Raw genomic sequence first — 20,113 nt, 5'->3', positions numbered from 1 at the left:
AGAGTTAGAAACCTTCTTTGATACACCAACAACTATTTAACACATGGGCAGTCAGCCCTTCAAAGCTCACAGTTGCAAAAAGAACATTTTATCTGCAAGTGTTCCCACCCATTTACTTGACAGCTTGGATCGCAGAAGAGCAATGCCAAAGATGGGCCCTCAATGCCTTCCTCTCCATGTTTTGACTGCTCAGCATAAACACCAGCTCTGCTCCACCAACTTCACTCAAGAGTCACGATAGTCGCAGTTTAATCGTACCTCAAGAATCACCAAAGTCCCACTGTAATTCTGGAAAGACAAGAACATTCTGGCTCCAGTGACTGTGCTGTGGTTCCACTCCTGCCCAGCCCTTCTATCCCTCTCTCAGTCACTGCTTCTTGGTGTATTCTCTGACCTGCTCCCCTCCTATGCGTGTGCCATGTTCTTGGCCAGCACCTGTTGCCTCCCCGAGCCCTTCTCTCTCTCTCTCTCTCAGTACTTCCAGCCTCACACCCAAGGTCTCCTGATTCCACCTCCCACCTCAGTGCTCCCAGCCCATGATTCCAACTGCCCCAAAACCCATTTCCCCCACCAGTAAATCCCACATCCCCACCAATGCTCCAATACACCAGCTCCAGTGCTGCTAGATTCCCAAGTGTCCCCACACTCCAGTTCAATGCCAGTGTTCCCAACTCCCTTCTAAATGCTCCCATTCCCCAGTTTCGAGTGTTCCATTGGCAGCCCTGAAACCTTGATAACTCCTAGTCACCAATTGCCTGCCCTCCACAGCGATACCAGGGCCTGGCACCTCAGAGTATTCCCATACTCCACATCAGAGCTCTCCCCACAAACAGCTATTTGCAGAGCCCAGTCCCCCCACCCCACTCATAAAGTGCGCCGAAATGCCATTCTCTCCCAAAGCACTCCATATCTGCACCTTCTCTGCTCACTCCATCCCATGCACCAACTTCAACACTTTGCTTCCTTATAGCTGCAACCCCCCGGCCCACCCCTCTAATCTCACCTGGCCTGATTCATATTCCCTTCCTGGGGCTCTACACCTCTGCCACCAAAAAAATTTCCATCACCCACTTCCTATCTGTTCCCAGTACAAGTTGCCTCCCATCTTGCTACAACCCCTAAAAAAATGAAGTCGGCAAAAAAAAAAGCAAGTCTAAGAACTTGTATGACAGCCATACAGAAGAGAGGAGAGAAAAAGAGTTGGAGAGAAAGAGAGAGGGAGAGATGAATATAAATGAAAAAAATGAACAGAACAGACATTCTGAGTGACAAAGGAAATGATGAATCTCAGAAATAAATCTGAGGAAATGAAAACTGTCTCAAAAGCCTGGTTGAGCTCAATGACAGTGTGACACCAGCAACTGTCCTTAACTGGGCAGATAGTACGATCTTCCTCTACGTACCGCAGCACCACTTCCTGTCAGCTGGTTACAGCAAGACAACCTGAGGTCGCGAACGTGGAGAAAAACCACAGTTTTACTGTCCCACATGAGACAAGCGAAGATGAGAGGCCTTGTGGGGGAAAACAAAGTTAAAAATGCAATGATATCAATAAATTAGTTTGATAATAGGTACTTACTCATCAGGACGAGGACCATAAGCATCTCTGGAATATATCCTCCAACCCTGTTTACAAAGGTAAGCAATCTTACAACACCAGGTTATAGTCCGACAGTTTTATTTGAAAATCACAAGCTTTCGGAGATTATCTCCTTCGTCAGGTGAGTGAGGTTCTAGATTGTTAAAAATAATTACTATATTGTTAAAACTAATTACTGAAGGTTGGTGACTCAAATGCCATTATCAGTCAGCATAATGAACCTGTAGCGATCGTATAAACTGGTAGTAGGCAAAGTAAACTAGTAATGGACAAAATAAACTAGCAGTAAGCTAAATGAGCTGGTAGTGATCCCAAAATTAGCAGTGAGCAAAATAAACCAACAATGTGTGCGATATAAGAACATAAGAAATAGGAGCAGGAGTAGGCCATCCGGCCCCTGATATATTAACAGTGAGATTCATGAGCTAGCAGTGAGCGTAATGTAAAAGCAGTGCGAAAAACAATCCAAAGCAGGTGTGATGAATTAGCAGTAACCACGATGATTAAAAAGATAACCAATTAGCAATGTTTTAAATAAATTCTAACACACTTTCTATATTAAGCTTTATACATTCTCACCAAACATTCAAATAGGAGGGTAAATGAATTACAGTTTTAAGACGCTATTTAAAGATCAACGGTCTAACTGCTCCTCCTAGGCTATCCTCAGAAGATTGAGGTGCAGTTTTTTGAGTTACAAAGTATTATTTAATTAACGAAATTTGATTTTTGATTACTTTTCTTTCATAGAAGCTTAGGACCAGGACTGGCTGTTGGCCCATTGAGTCCACTCCATTTTACTTAGCCATGCTGGTTCTAGCTTTTAATCATAAATCCTTGCCTTTTCACCATACCCCTCAACACCTTTACATCCCAAGTATCTATCTCCCTTTTGAACACATCAAATTCACTTTGAATCAATGGCCTTCTGGGCAGTGTGTTTCAATTTTTTTTTATTTTCAATTGAAGCGCCTTTCATTACCTCAGGATGTCCCAAAGCATTTTACAGCCAATGAAGTACTTTTGAAGTGTAGTCACTGTTGTAACCCAGCAGCCAATTTGCCCACAAACAGCAATGTGTTAACGACCAGATAATCTGTTTTAGTGTTGAGGGATAAATGTTGGCCAGGACACCAGGGAGAACTCCCCTCCTCTTTGAATAGTGTCATGGGATCTTTTACGTTCACTTGAGGGGCAGACGGGGCCTCAGTTAACGCCTCATTTGAAAGACGTCACCTCTGCCAGTGCAGCACTGTGTGTGTGAAGTTTTTCCTGCATTTGCTTTTAACTGGCTTAGCTTTAATTATAAGGGAGCTCAGATTGGAGAATCAGGCAGTGTGCTCGATTTATGCACTACTAATTTTCCGACCATTAATTTCTGGATTAATATTCAAATAAGGTATGACCAGACCTCTATATAATTGCATTTGTGCTTCCTTGCTTTTATGTTCTATATATTTTATATTCTTATCTGTCACTATTTTAATATTTCCCATTCATTATTCCTTTTCATAGAGAATTAAAGAGTACATGAATGCAAAAAATAATTTTACCTTCAAATTACACTTAGTAAATTGCTGCAAATTCTATGTGAAGATTATTGCTGCTTAATTAAGTATCCATTTGCAATCCATTGATAAATCTATAAACACAATGAACTGCATCACATTTTTCTTGTGCTCAGCTTTAGCTAGCACAATTTCAAGAATTAGCAACACCATGCATTTACATAGTGCATTTAATGTAGTAAAACGTCCCAAGGCGCTTCACTGGTGCGTTACAACAAACAAAATTCAACACCAAACCACATAAAGGAGATATTAGGACAGGTGACCAAAAGCTTGGTCAAAGAGGTAGGTTTTAAGGAGCATCTTAAAGAAAGAGAGGTGGAGAGGCGGAAAAGTTTAGGGAGGGAATTCCAGAGCTTAGAGCCATGGGGTGAAGGAAATCAGGGATGCGCAAGAGGCCAGAATCGGAGCAGCGCAGAGATCTCGGGGGGTTGTAGGAGATTACAGGGGGAGGAAGGTTACAGAGTTAATGTTTCAGGTCGATGACCTTTCATCAGTTAACTGAAGATTTTAAATTGGTTTCAAGTCTAAGTGTTTATTGAAATTGTGTGGAAAATTAGCACTCCACGAGGCCCTGTGTAATAAATCGATGCAGGCTTTGACTAATAATGTGACCAAAATTGACCTCAACACTCTGAGGCCATTCTTTCCTGTCAAGCTGTCATGAATAAGTGGTTTTACCGATACCTCCCTGCATTTGAAATATTACCAGCCCCAGCAATGTGCTTCTATTTCTGATCATCAATGGGCAGTGTTACTTTCTGTGAATTTCATTCACTGTAACTCTATAAATTATCCCATGCTAAATTCGTGCTCTTCAGTAATGAATCGTACTACAATACCGGTTACACAGCCCCCTTGCTGGCAGCCGTGAGCCTAGTTATCTTCCCTTTCAGGGTTGAAAGCGTTCCCGTTTCACATCGATAGACTTACTGTCCAGAGGACTGTGTTTACCTAGATAACCATGCATGCCTACAATACTTTTTGTGCATAGGCCTGAGGTAGGCAGATTTTTAAAATCCTCATAGATTACCTTATGAACAAGTTTTCTCTCCCACCAAAAATGTGTTTTTTTTTTAATTTTGAGCTGACCGCAGCTACACAGCTTGCTTGCTTGAAAATGCAGATCACATTTTTACTGCAGTGAATAATAAAAGCTGAACTGCTTTTATCCCATTCACCCATCACCCCTGTGCTCGCTGACCTACATTGGTTCCCGGTCCAGCAACGCCTCGAATTTGAAATTCTCATTCTTGTGTTCAAATCCCACCCTGGCTTCACCCTTCCCTATCTCTGTAACCCCCTCCATCCCTACAACCCTGTGAAGCGCCTTGGGACTTTTTACTATGGTAAAGGCGCTATCTAAATGCACGTTGTTGTTGTTTGTTGTTTCTCTCCCAACAGATGCTGCCTGACCTGCTGAGTGTTTTCCAGCATTTTCTGTTTTTAATTATCATCTTCAGTAACTGACTTTTGAAAGTGGGGCAAAAAAAAGTCTTTCAGCTTCTTTTAAGATTTAAATATCTAAAACTCTGCAGAGCTACTGTCTGTGAATGCGGAGTTATTTTATTTGGAGGTGGGGGGGACAATATTTTTTGATAGCCAGAAAGAAGCATTCCACATCCAAACATCTGCAGATGCACCTGTTGGGATTACCTGTGCAGATTTCTGCCTTGTTGAGTTCCCCTGGACTTGATTTCTTGGTGTTGCACCAATGCCTTTTACCTCCAGATCCATTTAAATAAAATGGCCAATGCTGTAAAATGAAGGCAGCGAAAAAAAAATAGTCAACTGAAATCTTTTTTTCAATGGATTGAATGTACATCATAAAGCCACAGGAAGTGGGTGGGTGGCTGCTGCACAGGTGATGCTACAAACCTGGGCCCAGCTCCCGTTACCTGAGAGGGCAGGAAGCAAACAGGACTGACTGACTGGCTGGCCAGCCGCTCCGGTCACGGTCTACCTGTCGCCGGCTCTTAAAAACTCGCCCCGAGGCCTGGGCCGAACGCCCACCTTCCACCGCACCTGGCGGCGTCTTCACTCGGCTGCCCCACGTCAATCACCACGCGTTGCCACGACGACCGCCCGCTCGCTCCACGGGGGGGGGGGGGGGCAACACTTCCGGGATCCAAGTGCCCATGCGCACCCTGCAACTGGGAAGCAGAGGTTGTTGTTCTCACAGTGTCCCACTCACCTCCCCTCTCCTCTCTCTCTTTGCATTGCTGGCAAAAGCATCACTGAGGAGTCTCACCCCATGTGTTAAAAGATGTCACTTCAGAATCCATTTTTTTACAAATATAAAAGAAAGATGAGATGTAACAACCAGACCTGGGATTTGGAAATAATTGTGTGAGGAATTTACTTTGAAGACAGTGGGTTTTTTGTTTATTCGTTCATGGGATGCAGGCATCGCTGGCAAGGCCAGCATTTATTGCCCATCCCTAATTGCCCCCGAGAAGGTGGTGATGAGCCGCCTTCTTGAACCACTGCAGTCCGTGTGGTGAAGGTTCTCCCACAGTGCTGTTAGGTAGGGAGTTCCAGGCTTTTGACCCAGCGACGAGTGAAGGAATGGCGATATATTTCCAAGTCGGGATGGTGTGTGACTTGGAGGGGAACGTGCAGGTGGTGTTGTTCCCATGTGCCTGCTTGCCCTTGTCCTTCTAGGTGGTAGAGGTCACGGGTTTGGGAGGTGCTGTCAAAAAAGGGGTAAAGGGGAGATTGTCCAGTGTGGCAGTCCTGGCAATTGTCTGGAGGCGCAAACAGAGGAATTTCGCGCTCACCGCCTGTTAGGGCCTTGGCAGCTGAAGGCACAACCATCAATGGTGGAGCGATGAAAATCAGGGATGCGCGAGGCCAGAATTGAAACAGTGCAGAGATCTCAGAGGGTTGTCGGGCTGGAGGAGGTTGCAGAGCTAGGGAGGGGCGAGGCCATGGACGGATTTGAAAGCAAAGATGATAATTTTAAATCGAAGTGGTGCCACGCACGGCTTCAGCTAAAGATTATAGTTGGTCTTGACTGCTCACACGCTACAGGTGAATGACTACTATATAACTATCTTGTTAAAAATCTTAAGCTTGGTCAAAGAAGTAGGTTTTAAAAAGTGTCTTAAAGGAGGAGAGGTAAAAAGACAGAGAGGTTTAGGGAGGGAATTCCAGAGCTTAGCTCCTTTCCACCCACTATGTACCATTCAAAAGGAAACATGAAAAACAGAAATGGGAAGAGACAGAGGCAAAGAGTTAGGAAGAAAGGAGGAGAAGAGAACAAGAGACAGAAGCATGTACTTGTACAGGTAGTTTTACTTGCATTCAATATTATTGTTGTCTGGAGGTGTAAAGATTGGGACCCAGGGCTGGGAATCCAGAGGGAATATGGGGCTCGATTCCAGGAGATAGTGGGATCAGGGCTGTGCCTGGAAGGCAGCCAGATTGGGGCTGAGGCCAGGAGGCTGCAAAATCACTGTTGAAATAAATACATTTTGGAGTTTGCGCATGTTATTTTTTTCCTCCTGGTGACTATTAATTTGGGTATAGATTACTCAAATAATACAAGATTAAAATGTTATGTACTTGAATAATTAATACACCATACATCCCTCACTCAAAAAGCATGATTGATATCTCTGGGTTGTGAGTCCTGCATTTGATAAATGAATGGGGCAATTATGTGCGTTTAATTTACTAACGAGAACTTAGATGGGCAAGAAGCCCCAAATAATACAATACGACATATTTTCTTCAGGGAGTTTTTAATATAAAAAGAAAATCAAGATCATTATCACTACCATGGAACAAGTAAATAGTGATGTTAGCTACATCAAATTTGTATGGTACTTCTATGCTTTTGTATATATTACAAAATTGATTAAAATTATGAACTACCGTACTGTGTTTTAAGTAGTGATACAACAATCACATGCAACAGATTGATATTTCTGCAAACCACACAATGATAACATCTATACAGGGACCTTTAGCTCAAATTCTCAAAACTCATACATTTTGTTCCGTCTCCTCAACTCCATGGGTCGGCGGGTTTCTGACAAATCCCCAAAGGCTTCAGAATCCCCCTCACTGTCCTCTGTGGAGATGCTGTGCACAGACTCGGTCTCATCACAAAATGCTGATGCAGTCACTTTGCCAGTTATTGGATCAATATCCTCTAACAGCTCTTCCTCATTATCTGCAAAGGCCTGACTTTCGCTCAGTTGTGTCTTTATCTCAATATCCTGGACAAATTCTTCGAGATTTTCAGAGACGGGAACCAGTTCCTCTGGAGTTGGGAGAAAACGTTTAAATCACCATTCTGAACAGAAAATATATTTTTTAATTAATTATATAAAACTATATTTCCCTGGTATGAAAGTACCACAGTTTCATAAGACAAAACTTAGTTTCAGTTTTTTAAAGAATACTTTCTACATTGCCCCTTTAATTCTTCAAGTACCATCTCTTTCAAAAGGACATTTTGAACGAACGATGCCCACTGTTAGTTAGACTCACCCTTTCACTTTCCATGAGATTTTTACACTGGAAGTTTGCTGGAAGTGAGAGATGGAAACAGCGCGACGCCCCCTACAGGGCATCTGGGACCCGAGTGAACAGGGCAAGCAGCTGTGTAGCTCCTTAACCAGAGTGAAGGGTTGTTAAATCAACAGCGCAGAGTCTGAACCAGGAAGTGTAAGTTAGAATAGTGAATTCAATGTTAAATCAGATACAGAAAGAGAAATAAAGAGGGAAAGCAAGACTGGATTAAGAGAGGGAAAAAAAAGAGAAAAAAAAGTTTTAAAAATTTAAATTAAAAAATTTCCCAAATACAATTAAAAGCTGAAGGAATGAGACTCCACGCTTGTAATAGTTAATTTTCAGTGCAAGAGAGGTTGTTTGGCAGTAACTAACATTTATCACACCGTTAAAAAGGTACTTAGACTGAAATGGACAAGCTCTAACTTTTTGTTATGAGTTTAGTTCGTATTTAACGTGCAAGTACAGGAACTTCACGCTGTTCAATGCATTTGAACGGTGAGGCAGGCAGCGTGATGCCGTTTTCATGAAGCTAACGGTGGAGCGGCACATCTCAGGCAGCAACTTCTGGATTTTCACGTTTAACATCGCACCTGCCCTCGCCTGAAGTTGCTGTGCGTTTCGCGCATAAATAACGGTGAGTGTCGTTAGCCTCACCGTTATTTTGACAGCAAATTCTGGGCCAATAGGACAGGTGACCAAAAGCTTGGTCAAAGAGATAGGTTTTAAAGAGCGACTTCAAGGAGGAGCTGCAAACTATACATGACAGGGGCATTCAAATGAGGAACTCATCCACAAGTGTAACTAAGATAGTGATGCACTTTAATTCATTTTAATTATTTTAAAACCTCAAAACTTTACATAGACCAATCATTTTACCATCAATATTAGACGGCTGCCTCTCTTTCATCAGCTGTCTTATTTGCTGAAGCTGCGTCATAATTTCACTCTTCTGCTCAAAAGCGACAGCATCGACACTGTGGTGAATACAAGGCAACAGATAAGACTGAACTGGTAAAGTTAAGCAGGGTAAAAGGCATTATATGGCAGAGCTGTTTATAAATATAATCACATAGGAAATGCGGTCTTCTTGCAAGCTAAGCATCACATTGCACAGTTTACAACTAATTGTAATTGTAAGAGCTACTAGGAATTGGGGCAGTACTTCCAAGTATTCATTCTTTTTAAAACAAAACAGTTGGACCCTTCATTGGCACAAATCAATGCTTTTTTTTTGTTTAATCAAAATTTTGTAACCGTGTTATATTTTCTGAATGTAAACTGTGCAATTTAACGAGTTTTAGCCAAGTTAATCATAGAAAACAAAAATGTTCATAGGTAACTCCTAAAAAAATAACAAAAACTTAGTGTGATATAAATACATCAAGCAGCCATGGGTATTCAAAGGTCAAGTTAGGGGTAGCTGCTAGTTACAATACTACTGTGTTGGGATTGAATTAAAGACAAGACTTCAAATCTCTACCTCCACTGAGCTTAGCCCTGGGTGGAGAAAGGGAAAGTTTAGTTACTTTGGTCGAGCCAATTTTTGGCAACTTAAATGTGCCACCTTGCAGGTCAACCGTGAAATGTCACTCTGGACATTCCTTCCCTCCTTCTCTCAATGGACGTGAAGCAATGGTGAAACACGGTTCCAGCCTTTAGTAACTGTACCTGACTTAGTTCCACCAGAGACCCCAGTGTGCTGCCTCTCTTCCCCCACCCACCCAACCCTTGTGCTTCTCCACCCCCCCTACATGCCCCAGCAAATATGTTTCTCTCCCCACCTGCCCCAACTAATGTGCTTCTCTCTCCTACCCAATCAGTCTGCTCTCTATATATTCACACAGGAGAGAGTAAATAGTATCACATACAGGAGATTAATTCCTGCTCCAGCTGTGTGTTATGAATAGAGTGAGTCACAGTGGAAAAAACAAATTCAACACGACTGAAGGTGATTTTCATTTAATTTGTTACAATAGTGTAAACATAATATAGATTCACTCCACTGGCCCAGACACTGTTTACATTCATATAGATTCCCACTGATTCTTTTCACAGCTGATAGTGTAAAAAGTGTAAAGTTATTTATGCCAATCTCCATTCACAGTAAAATCCTGGACCTGCCCCTCTCTCCTGGCCTGCCCCTCTCTCCTGCTTCTTCCTTTGTCTTGAGTTTCCGATGTTGTGCTGCTACTGTTATTTGTTCCTGTCCAACAAACGCCAATCCATTCAGGAGATAAACTATTACACGTGGCTCAGTTATCTGACATAGAGACCAATTTAGAAGTTACTGCTATGTTTTAAGACTTTTTTTTTAAAAGGAGAGTTGTTCGACAGGCTCAAGCTGCGATCCTGTCTGTCCATGAAAAGTAGATGACGAGCTGCCATAAAAGGTTTGCATACATGTGGTTATAGATTAATAGCAACCTGAGTTAGATAGTTTACAATAGTTTTAGTACTGAGATTTTCCTACCTAATAACTATCTGTGGGACCAGCCAGATGGACTGCAGAGTTTTTTCCGGTCCTGTACTGTCCTATGTTCCCAATAACTAGAGGTACAATACAGAGTATAAAATGCAACTTTATTAAATAACCAGAGCTTCAGTCCTTACTAAACGCACAACAGATGGGGGGGATTTGAAGAGCAAAAGTGGACCGATCAAATGTGAATTAACTGTATGGCTATGTCCTTGTCTGGTTTTGGGGACTGAGCAAAAGGTGGCAACCTTAGAGGACCCCTACTAAACAGATTCCACTTTAATCACTGATGTGGATAGCTGTGTCCAGGTGGGGGTGAAGACAGCAACTTATTTTGCTCCTTTAACATAGTGAAGGCACTTCATGGGTGGGTGGGAAGTGGGGAATGTGGAAAACAGGCAGGGATTAGAAGAGTTGGGAGAGGTGACCAAAGGCAAAATCAAGGAGGTGCGTTTAGAGGACCTCTTTTAAAGTGGGAAGAGATGAAACAAGGGAGCTCCAGTGAGCAAGCCATGATGGCTGAAGGCTTTGCCACCAATGAAATTGAGTGGAGTGGGTTGGGGTGGGGAACGGCACAGTGGTCCAGGTTCAGAAGGGCAGTGTGTGTGTGAATAGGGATAGAGCTGCAATATTGGTAGGGTACAGCAAAGATACGAATGGATTTGTAGATAAGGACAAAGATTTTCAAGTAAATGTGTTGAGGGATGGGAGCCCATGGAGGCTGGTAAGCATTAGTATGATAGGCGAATGGGACCTAGTGACGGATAGGGTTGGAGACAACAGAGATTTGGATGAGTTGGAATTTCCCTAGGGAGAGCACAGGGGTCGGTGATTAGACCATTGCAGAGGCAAGAGATGTTGTGGAGATGGAACTAGGCAGTCTTGGCGATGGGCTGCACATGGGATTTGAAGCTCATCTTAGGGACGAACAGCACACTAAGGTTGCGCATCGTGAAGTATCAGCAAGGCAACAACCATGAAGTCAAGGGTGATGGCAGAGAGATAAAGCTGGGTGCCAACGTATAGGTATGGAAGCTGACTCCACGCTCATAGATGACATCTTCAACAGACATGACGAAAAGGAGGGGAGCCAAGGATTGAAACTTGGGGCACACTGGAGGTGACCATGTGGACACAAAAGGAGAAGGCATTGCTGGAGGTAGGAATGGAACTATGAGAGGGAACCATGAAAGCACGATGCCATGGAGGTGAACGAATATTTGATGTCAGAAACAAAAAAAAACTCCAGTAGAACAGCAACAATCACTTACCAGCTGGTGAGTGGATCTAATTCTTTTACTAAAGAGTCCAGCATTCTCTCTGTCTGTGACAAACGTATCTCCAGTTCAGAAAGCTGATTTTCTAGTGCAAAAAGTTTCTGAAGTTACTTTAAAAAAAAATCTCTAGAGCTGCGTGCAGTCTAAGTATTAATATTACTATACAGGGGTCAACCGTGGCTCAGTTGGAAGCAATCTCACCTCTTGAGTCAGAAGGTCATGGGCTTCAAGCCCAATTCCAGACTTGAGCACATAATCTAGGCTGACACTTCAGTGCAGGACCAAGAGATTTCCATTCCCCTTCCCCAAAAGCCTTTTTTAAAAATTCATTCTCAGGACGTGAGCGTTGCTAGTAAGTCCAGCATTTATTGCCCATCCCTAGTTGCCCTCGAGAAGGTGGTGGTGAACCGCTGGAGTCCGTGTGGTGAAGGGCTCCAAGGGTTAGATTATGAGGAGAGATTACATAAACTAGGCTTGTATTCTCTGGAATATAGAAGGTTAGGGGATGATATGATTGAGGTTTTTAGGATTTTGAAAGGAATTGATAGGGTAGAGAGAGAAACTTTTTCCACTGGTGGGGGAGTCTAGGACAGGGGGACATAACCTTAAAATCAGACCCAAGCCATTCAGGAGAGAAGTTAGGAAACACTTCTTTAAGCAAAGGGTGGTAGAAGTGTGGAACACTCTCCCACAAAAAGAAGTAGCTGCCAGCTCAATTAATAATTTTAAATCTGAGATTGCTAGATTTTTGCTAGCCAAGGGTAGGATGGAGTTAGGATACAGATCAGCCATGATCTCAGTGAATGGCAGAACAGGCTCAAGGGGCTGAATGGCCTACTCCTGTTCCTATGAAGGTGCTACCACAGTGCTGTTAAGTAGGGAGTTCCAGACTTTTGGCCCAGTGACGATGAAGGAATGGCAATATATAGAATCATAGAAGGTTACAGCACGGAAGGAGGCCATGCGGCCCATCGAGTCCGCGCCGGCTCTACGCGTGAGCAATCCAGCTAGTCCCACTGCCCCGCCCTATCCCCGTAGCCCTGCACATATGTCCAAGTCAGGATGGCTGTGATTTGGAGGAGAACCTGGAGGTGATGCTGTCCCCATGCACCTGCTGCCTTTGTCTGGCACAACCCCTCTAAATTCTGCACAGTGGTTAATGTATGGCAAGTTTTTCTAGTGCAGTCTGGTTAATAAAATTTACCAGCATGCATTAGCATAGATTCAGAATAAATATTTATAAGGAATTAAGACAAGCAATGAAGAATCCAAGCAGTTTTGCTAATTGGCACCAGACTTACAGGGCAGGAAAGGTCACGCTCACCAACACAGACAGCTGTGTAAATGTGGACATCGGTACTGACTAACCCAGTTTTCAAAATCAATGCTGTGTGACAACCTGCATCAGGTTTCATTGCAGAAATGTTGCATTTTTCACAAATAATAATTACCTGCATCATTATTGGCTTAATATATACCTGTATTTTTCTTCTTCTTGTCAACTTCCTTATTTTTCTTATTACTTAATTTTTCATTTTCATTGAATTTAATCTGAAAATGCAGAAAAAATATTTCAAACGATAAGTAGTATAGCTAGCTCTATAAAAAACTTACTAAGAACTGCAAGTTATTTTTCCTCCTATGGAAAGCTAGATTGTTGATTTTCGGAAGCAGCAAATTCTAGATTGCATTCTCTGTAAAATGAAAGCAGGCTATCCAGGACTAGAGCACATATTCTAGGCCGACACTTCAGTGCAACACTCTTTCCACTGAGACTTTAAACCAAGGCCTGCTCAGGTGGATATAAAAGATCCCATGGCGCTATTTGAAGAACAGCAGGGGAGTCTTCCTGGTATCTGGGCCAACAGTAACCTCTCAATGAATACCACCTAAAACAGATTACCTGATCATTTATCTCATTGCTGTTTGTGGGACCTTGCTGTGCACAAATTGGCATCCTTGCTTGCTTACAATCGACGACACTTCAAGAAGTAATTCACTGGCTGTAAAGCACTTTAGAAAGTCCCGAGGGTGTGAAAGGTGCTATATAAATAAAAGTTCTTTCCTTCTTTTGGCGCTGTGGATTGCACTTGTTAAATGAAGTTATGTTCCACTTTCAGTACCAGGGATAAAATAGGCAATCCTACAGGGAAAATGATCCCTGGAAAACCTGCTCCTTCAAGAGATTTTGGCTTTGAAATTATACTATGGGATAACAGGTACAAATGCTTAACGTGTGCATCTGTGAATCCTTTCTACGCTATTTCAGCAGTGGTTTTAACTGGTTATGGGTCAACACCTCCACTGAAATAAAGAATAAACATCCCATTATTTATCTACGGTCTCCTAAAGTCAATTACAGTCCTCCTCCCGATTAACCACACTCCTTATTTTTGATCCATCTACAAATTTTGATATTGTGCTCTCTGTTCCCAAGTCTAGATTATTTATATATATTGAGATCAATGACTAACATTGTCCAACACCACTGTTTACATCTTTCCAGTCCAAAATGCACCCAATAACCATTACCCTCTGTTCAGCCAACTTCCCATCCATTCTGCTGCATATTGTAAATTATATTTAGTTGTGAAATTATAAATACTACATTGCCAAATAACTAACACGTTTTGTTACAACTGGAAAACAAATATCACAGACAAAAAAACAAAAAGTCCAACACGCGTGGATCAACACAGTACAAAAAGCACATCATTCTTTTCCAGTTGCATTTGCACTATTATTATCTTAGCCTGTGGGAAAACGTTAATATTTTGTGAAAATGGGGAAATGTTAACACTTTTCCAATTCAGTGTTAAAGGTGAGCAGCATTCACAAGCATTCTTAGTTACAGTATTATATCTTATTTATAAAGTGCACTACAGTGATGCGCTTACCTGCACAAGTTTGTAAACTGCGTATACACCTATTCCTATCACATAAAGTGGCATTAACTGGAAAGCAAATCCTTTGTTTCTTCCCTGAGTCTTCTCACCATTTGCTTCTTTTTGAATTACACTTCTCATCTGTGTCATCCTGAGATTAGGTGGTCCTTTGGGACTTTTTGATTGGGAGTTTGCGTTCAATGGCTGGCCTCTTCCAGGACCTGCAATACGAATCAAATGAGGAGATTCAATAAAACCATTCACCATGACGCGACACTCCATACATCCAGTGATACCATGCACTGAAAGAGTCAAATTCAGCCATGCAAAGTATGCAATACATAAGCACATAAATATAAAAGGAAGACAGGATTTCAGCCACTGTTAAAATGACTTGGTGCATCAAAAGTAGGCTTCTAATATTTTACTGTAAAAAGAAACTAGAGAAGCAGAGGATCTTTTCATTAGATCAAAGGGGTTTGAGAGGAGATCTAATAGAAGTGTTCAAAATTATGAGCGATATTGATGAAGTAAATCGGAAAAAAACTATTCCCACTGGTCGGTGAGTTGGCATAAATTTAAAATTGTCCCCAAAATGAAAAAGGGCGGGGTTAGAAACTTTTTTTTTTAAAAAGAGGGTTGTTAGGACGTGGAATGCAAAAACAGGGGTGATAGCAGAATCTTTAATAGCTTTTAAAAGCGTAGTGGATAAATATTTGAAAGAGAAAAATTTTGAAGGGTTTGGGGATTGGGCAGGGTAACACGACTAAGCAAAGAGCTCTTTCAGAGAGCAGGCACAGGCGCGATGGGCCAAATGGCCCCCTGCTGTGCTGTAAAATTCAATAGCCCTAAAATTCGAGGGTCCACGCAAGTGAGTTAGAGCAAATCTGCGCCCGCCCAAGCCCTAAAGCCAGAGATCCTTGTCCCAAATCCTCGGGAGGGGGTCATTTGCACGGCCAGAGCAGGCACATCACACCTACAAAGATGCAACAGTGGCACCCTCCAGGATTGATTAACTTTCCCTCATAAAAGTTTTGGGCCTTATTGAAAAAGACCTCAGTGGGATTTATGCCAGCTCTCAGCTGGCATGAGTTCCAGTGAAGCCTATAGAGAACATAATGGGTGAAATTTCGAAGAGAACCCAGGAACCACCTCCCCCATTCCCCCCAAAGACACACCTGCTTGACATAAGGGGGTAGGCGAACAGAAGATCGTCCCACGGTCCCCTCTATCGGAATTTAATGATCCAGTCTGAACAGAGTGGAAACCTGGTGGAACCCCAAATTGCTGGCCGCCCCGAGTGGATTTTGTTAGGCTTCCTGTCCCGTCCAACCCCAGGAATTTCAGGGCCTGTGATTCTAAATCCAATCAAACTACGTGTGTGCATAAACTCGCTAGCCATCAAAATCCCTGAATACAGCGTATAATGACATGCGACAGTAAATGTTGTGGGAATTACTGTCAAAAGGTAAAAAAATCTCATCAGGAATTAACCCTACAGCTTTATAGGCAAATTCATTTGAATTAACTCTTCACTCACCAAGCACTGCTACTTCAACTTTAGCCAGAGGAAATAAAGCCTAAAAAGGAACAAAATGCACCTTTGGTATAGAAAAGGAGCTGGTCAGTGGAGCAAGGACAAGCTATAATAGGCCACACAAAAAAAAGCAGGTGTAGCAAGAAAGCAGAGAAAGCAACTACATTGGTCTGGAAACGAACAGATAAACACAGAGAGGCTACCTGTAAGCTAGCAAATTGCTGCTTTTCACCGCTGCATCAGGAGAGTATGTTACCGCTAGTTAGTTACCAGGCAACCCTACACATAACAAGTTTACCAAGATAGTCTCCGAGCATAGCGGAACAATGGCGTAGGCTGTATCTTGGAGAAAACATCACTTACCATTGCATTATACATGCGTTTGACTGTTAGAACATAAACACCTATTCGGTCAGCTTGGCTCAGTCAGTCGCACTCTCGCCTCTGAGTCAGAAGGTCATGGGTTCAAGTCCCACAAGAGATTTGAGCACATAATCCAGGCTGACAGTCCAGTGTAGTACTGAGGGAGTGCTGCATTGTTGGAGGTGCCAGCTATCGGGTGTGACGTTAACCAGACTTCACCTACCCTCTTAAGAAGTAAAAGATTCCACAGTCTCTATTCAAAGAAAAGCTGGGGAGTTCTCCCAACTCCCTACTTTGGCCCTACACCTGGTCAGCCCGAGACCCCTGCCTGGCCCTGACCCGACCCCTCTGCCTGGCCCTGACCCGACCCCTGGTCAGCCCGAGACCCCTACCTGGCCCTGACCCGACCCCTGGTCAGCCCGAGACCCCTACCTGGTCCTGACCCGACCCCCGCTCAGCCCAAGACCCCTGCCTGGCCCTGACCCGACCCCTGGTCAGCCCGAGACCCCTGCCTGGCCCTGACCCGACCCCCGCTCAGCCCGAGACCCCTGCCTGGCCCTGACCCGACCCCCGCTCAGCCCGAGACCCCTACCTGGTCCTGACCCGACCCCCGCTCAGCCCGAGACCCCTACCTGGTCCTGACCCGACCCCCGCTCAGCCCGAGACCCCTGCCTGGCCCTGACCCGACCCCCGCTCAGCCCGAGACCCCTGCCTGGCCCTGACCCGACCCCTGGTCAGCCCGAGACCCCTACCTGGTCCTGACCCGACCCCTGGTCAGCCCGAGACCCCTACCTGGTCCTGATCCGACCCCTGGTCAGCCCGAGACCCCTACCTGGTCCTGACCCGACCCCTGGTCAGCCCGAGACCCCTACCTGGTGCTAATCTGACAACTGGCAGTCTGTGCCTCCCAACTGGTCCAACCACTGGTCAGACCCTGTACCCCGACCCTTGGTCAGAGCCCACCCCGACCCCTGGTCAGGCCTCTCCCAGTCCCCGTACCTGGGGGGCGATGGGCCGCTCCCATTGACCGCGCCGCGGCTTCCTTCCCTCCGCCAGGTCCCAGAAATAGCCTTGGAATCACCACAAAAACACAAATAAAGAGGCACAGGGCCAGCGCCGTCTGCTGAGCCATCGACATCTCCGCGATAGGCCTCCTCCCCCGCGGCGGCGGTCCGGCCCCTCACACACGGGCCCCACGGCGGCGGCGGTCCGGCCCCTCACACACGGGCCCCACGGCGGCGGCGGTCCGGCCCCTCACACACGGGCCCGCCCGGTTCGGTCCGGCCCCTCACACACGGGCCCCACGGCGGCGGCGGTCCGGCTCCTCACTCACGGGCCCCACGGCGGCGATACAGCCCCGCCCCTCACTCACTCACGGCCCCGCCCGGCGGCGGTCCGGCCCCTCACTCACTCACTCACGGCCCCCCCCGGTCCGGCCCCTCACTCACTCACGGCCCCTCCCTCACTCACTCATGGCCCCTCCCTCACTCACTCACGGCCCCTCCCTCACTCACTCACGGCCCCTCCCTCACTCACTCACGGCCCCTCCCTCACTCACTCACGGCCCCGCCCCTCACTCACGGCCCCCCCCGGTCCGGCCCCTCACTCACTCACGGCCCCTCCCTCACTCACTCATGGCCCCTCCCTCACTCACTCACGGCCCCTCCCTCACTCACTCACGGCCCCTCCCTCACTCACTCACGGCCCCGCCCCTCACTCACGGCCCCCCCCGGTCCGGCCCCTCACTCACTCACGGCCCCTCCCTCACTCACTCATGGCCCCTCCCTCACTCACTCACGGCCCCTCCCTCACTCACTCATGGCCCCTCCCTCACTCACTCACGGCCCCTCCCTCACTCACTCACGGCCCCTCCCTCACTCACGGCCTCCCCCGGTCCGGCCCCTCACTCACTCACGCCCCCCCCTCACTCACGCCCCCTCCCCGGTCCGGCCCCTCACTCACGGCCCCCCCCGGTCCGGCCCCTCCCTCCGTCACTCACGGCCCCTCCCTCACTCACTCACGGCCCGGCCCCTCACTCGTTCACTCACGGCCCCGCGGCGGGTCAGCGGAGCGCCCCTCTCCCCCTCGGCCCCTCTCCCCCTCGGCCCCTCGCCCCTCTCCCACCCCTACGGAGCGCGCTTTGCCTGACCAGTTGGAACTGTTTCGAAACTCAGGCGCTTTTCCACCAAACATTGTTTTTTTTAAAACCAGAACTGGGTGGTTCACCAGACTCTCTCAGTTGCTGCATCCTCTTTTTTTAAAATTTCAAAATACACTTTATTTCATAGAATCCTGAAGGTCCACACAGTTCAAGGTAAATATCACAATATAAAACCAGTATAATTCAAACCAAAGCACTACTGGTCGTACACAAAGCGATCTCATTATTACAATTCAAACACATTGACTCATGGTGTACAACACAAGGTGGGGTGGCCTTTCCCCATAGAGCCTTTGTGTAGGTCGCACCTCGCCTCAGTGCGTCCCGCAGCACGTACTCCTTGATCTTGGGGTGTGCCAGTCGGCAACGCTCGGTCGTGGACAGCTCCTTCAGCTGGAAGGCCAGCAGGTTTCAGGCGGACCAAAGGGTCTCCTTCACCGAGTTGATGGTCTTCCAGCCGCAGGTGATATCTGTCTCGGTGTGCGTCCCGGGGAATAGCCCGTCCCGCGTCACCGAACTGTTTGGGATTAACCGGGACAGATACCAACGCATCTCTCTCCACACCCTCTGCACAAAGGGGCAGCCCATCAGGAGGTGGACAACGGTCTCCTCCCCGCCGCAGCCTTGAGGGCAGCTCGCGGTGGCGCTGAGATTCCTTGCATGTTGGAAGGACCGCACTGGGAGGGCGTTTCTCACCACCATCCAGGCTACCTCCCGGTGCCTGTTGGTCAGTTCCAGCAATGAGACATTCTGCCAAATTGCATCTGGTCGGGAAAGAAACCGACCGAGTCCACCCTCTCCGTTCCTTGCAGGACTCTTAGGACATTTCTGACGGCCTTGTAGTCGAAGGGGTTCCTACTCAGGAACTTCTCCACCTGGGACAGGTGGGGTGGGGGCGGTTCAGCTGGACGGGACATCCTGCTCCTGCTCGGCCAGTGTGGCCAGACCCAGTCTTCTCGGTGTGTTGGACAGGTGGAAACTCAGCACGTAGAGACACTCGGTGTGAGCGTACTGGGGACGCTCTTCCCCCACTTTGTCTGGGGTCTTGTACATTGTGGCCCTGCGGTCCCATTCTACCTTGGACCTCCAGACAAAGTGAAAGATAGCTCAGGTGACTGTGACGGCGGAGTTGTGGGGAATGGGCCAGACCCTGGCCACGTAGAGCAGCACCGCGAGTACCTGACATCTTATCACCAGGTTCCTGCCGGTTATGGAGCGGGGTCGCCCCACCCACGTACCAGGCTTCTGTTTGGCCTTGGCGATCCCTGCCTCCCAGTTCTTTGTGCAAACCCCCCGGAACCAGATCTCCCGCACCTCCAGGTAGTCGCACCTGACGGTGAAGGGGACAAGGGAACGGGCCTCCCACCTGCCAAATAACATGGCCGCACTCTTACTTCAGTTCACTCTGGTCCCCGAGGCCAGCTCGAAACGGTCACAGATGCCCATCAGTGTGTGGACCGACTGCTGATCGGAGCAGAAAACGGTGACGTCGTCCATTTACAGGGAGGCCTTAACATGAGAGCCTCCACTGCCTGGGATCGTCACCCCCCCACCCCGATACCTGTGTCCTTCATGATGGACATGGCAAACGGCTCAATACAACGTACGAACAAGACCGCAGAGAGAGGACAGCCCTGCCTGACTCCAGATCTGATTGGAAAGCTCTCTGACTCCCACCCGTTGATTAGGACTGCGCTACAGATGTCCGCGTAGAGCAGTCAG

At 46.4% G+C, this 20,113-nt stretch overlaps 2 protein-coding genes across 5 annotated transcripts in view; both read right to left on the bottom strand.

The window, feature by feature from the left end:
• caps2 (calcyphosine 2) overlaps positions 1-5,212 on the bottom strand; it is a 47,997-nt gene extending 42,785 nt beyond the window's left edge. The window contains exons 1-3 of one of the 2 annotated variants that reach the window (XM_067999304.1): positions 5,047-5,212; positions 4,825-4,924; positions 1,580-1,626 (exon numbers count right to left, since the gene is read on the bottom strand). In XM_067999304.1, coding sequence (XP_067855405.1) covers positions 1,580-1,626; positions 4,825-4,905 — 128 coding nt within the window. In that variant the 5' untranslated portion in view covers positions 4,906-4,924; positions 5,047-5,212. The remainder of the gene's footprint in view (positions 1-1,579; positions 1,627-4,824; positions 4,925-5,046) is intronic. The other variant, XM_067999305.1, reaches the window with a different exon arrangement.
• Positions 5,213-6,897: 1,685 nt separating this feature from the next.
• Positions 6,898-17,622, bottom strand: ccdc107 (coiled-coil domain containing 107). 3 transcript variants are annotated; one of them, XM_067999301.1, is made up of 7 exons: positions 16,231-16,614; positions 15,871-15,910; positions 14,343-14,551; positions 12,924-12,996; positions 11,440-11,530; positions 8,569-8,666; positions 6,898-7,438 (listed from the first exon to the last, which is right to left on the bottom strand). In XM_067999301.1, the coding sequence occupies exons 1-7, from the start codon at positions 16,243-16,245 to the stop codon at positions 7,152-7,154; spliced, it is 813 nt and encodes a 270-aa protein (XP_067855402.1). In that variant the 5' UTR covers positions 16,246-16,614; the 3' UTR covers positions 6,898-7,151. The 3 variants fall into 3 exon arrangements, with proteins under 3 accessions (XP_067855402.1, XP_067855401.1, XP_067855403.1); XM_067999300.1 differs by lacking the exons at positions 15,871-15,910; positions 16,231-16,614 and adding an exon at positions 17,230-17,622; XM_067999302.1 differs by lacking the exon at positions 15,871-15,910 and having other exon boundaries at positions 16,231-16,605.
• Positions 17,623-20,113: the final 2,491 nt, after the last annotated feature.

This window comes from Heptranchias perlo, chromosome 18, assembly GCF_035084215.1.
Source record: "Heptranchias perlo isolate sHepPer1 chromosome 18, sHepPer1.hap1, whole genome shotgun sequence".
NCBI classification, from domain to species: domain Eukaryota; kingdom Metazoa; phylum Chordata; class Chondrichthyes; order Hexanchiformes; family Hexanchidae; genus Heptranchias; species Heptranchias perlo.
This window is presented reverse-complemented; position numbering and strand designations above follow the sequence as displayed.

Excerpts from the sequence above, each read along its gene's own strand:
- ccdc107 (XM_067999300.1), bottom strand. The coding sequence starts at position 17,368 with ATGTCGATGGCTCAGCAGACGGCGCTGGCCCTGTGCCTCTTTATTTGT. Across the intron at positions 12,997-14,342 it reads CAGTTTACAAACTTGTGCAG|ATTAAATTCAATGAAAATGA; the intron begins GTAAGCGCATCA and ends CTGCATTTTCAG. Across the intron at positions 7,439-8,568 it reads GCAGCCGTCTAATATTGATG|AGGAACTGGTTCCCGTCTCT; the intron begins GTAAAATGATTG and ends TCCCAACTCCAG.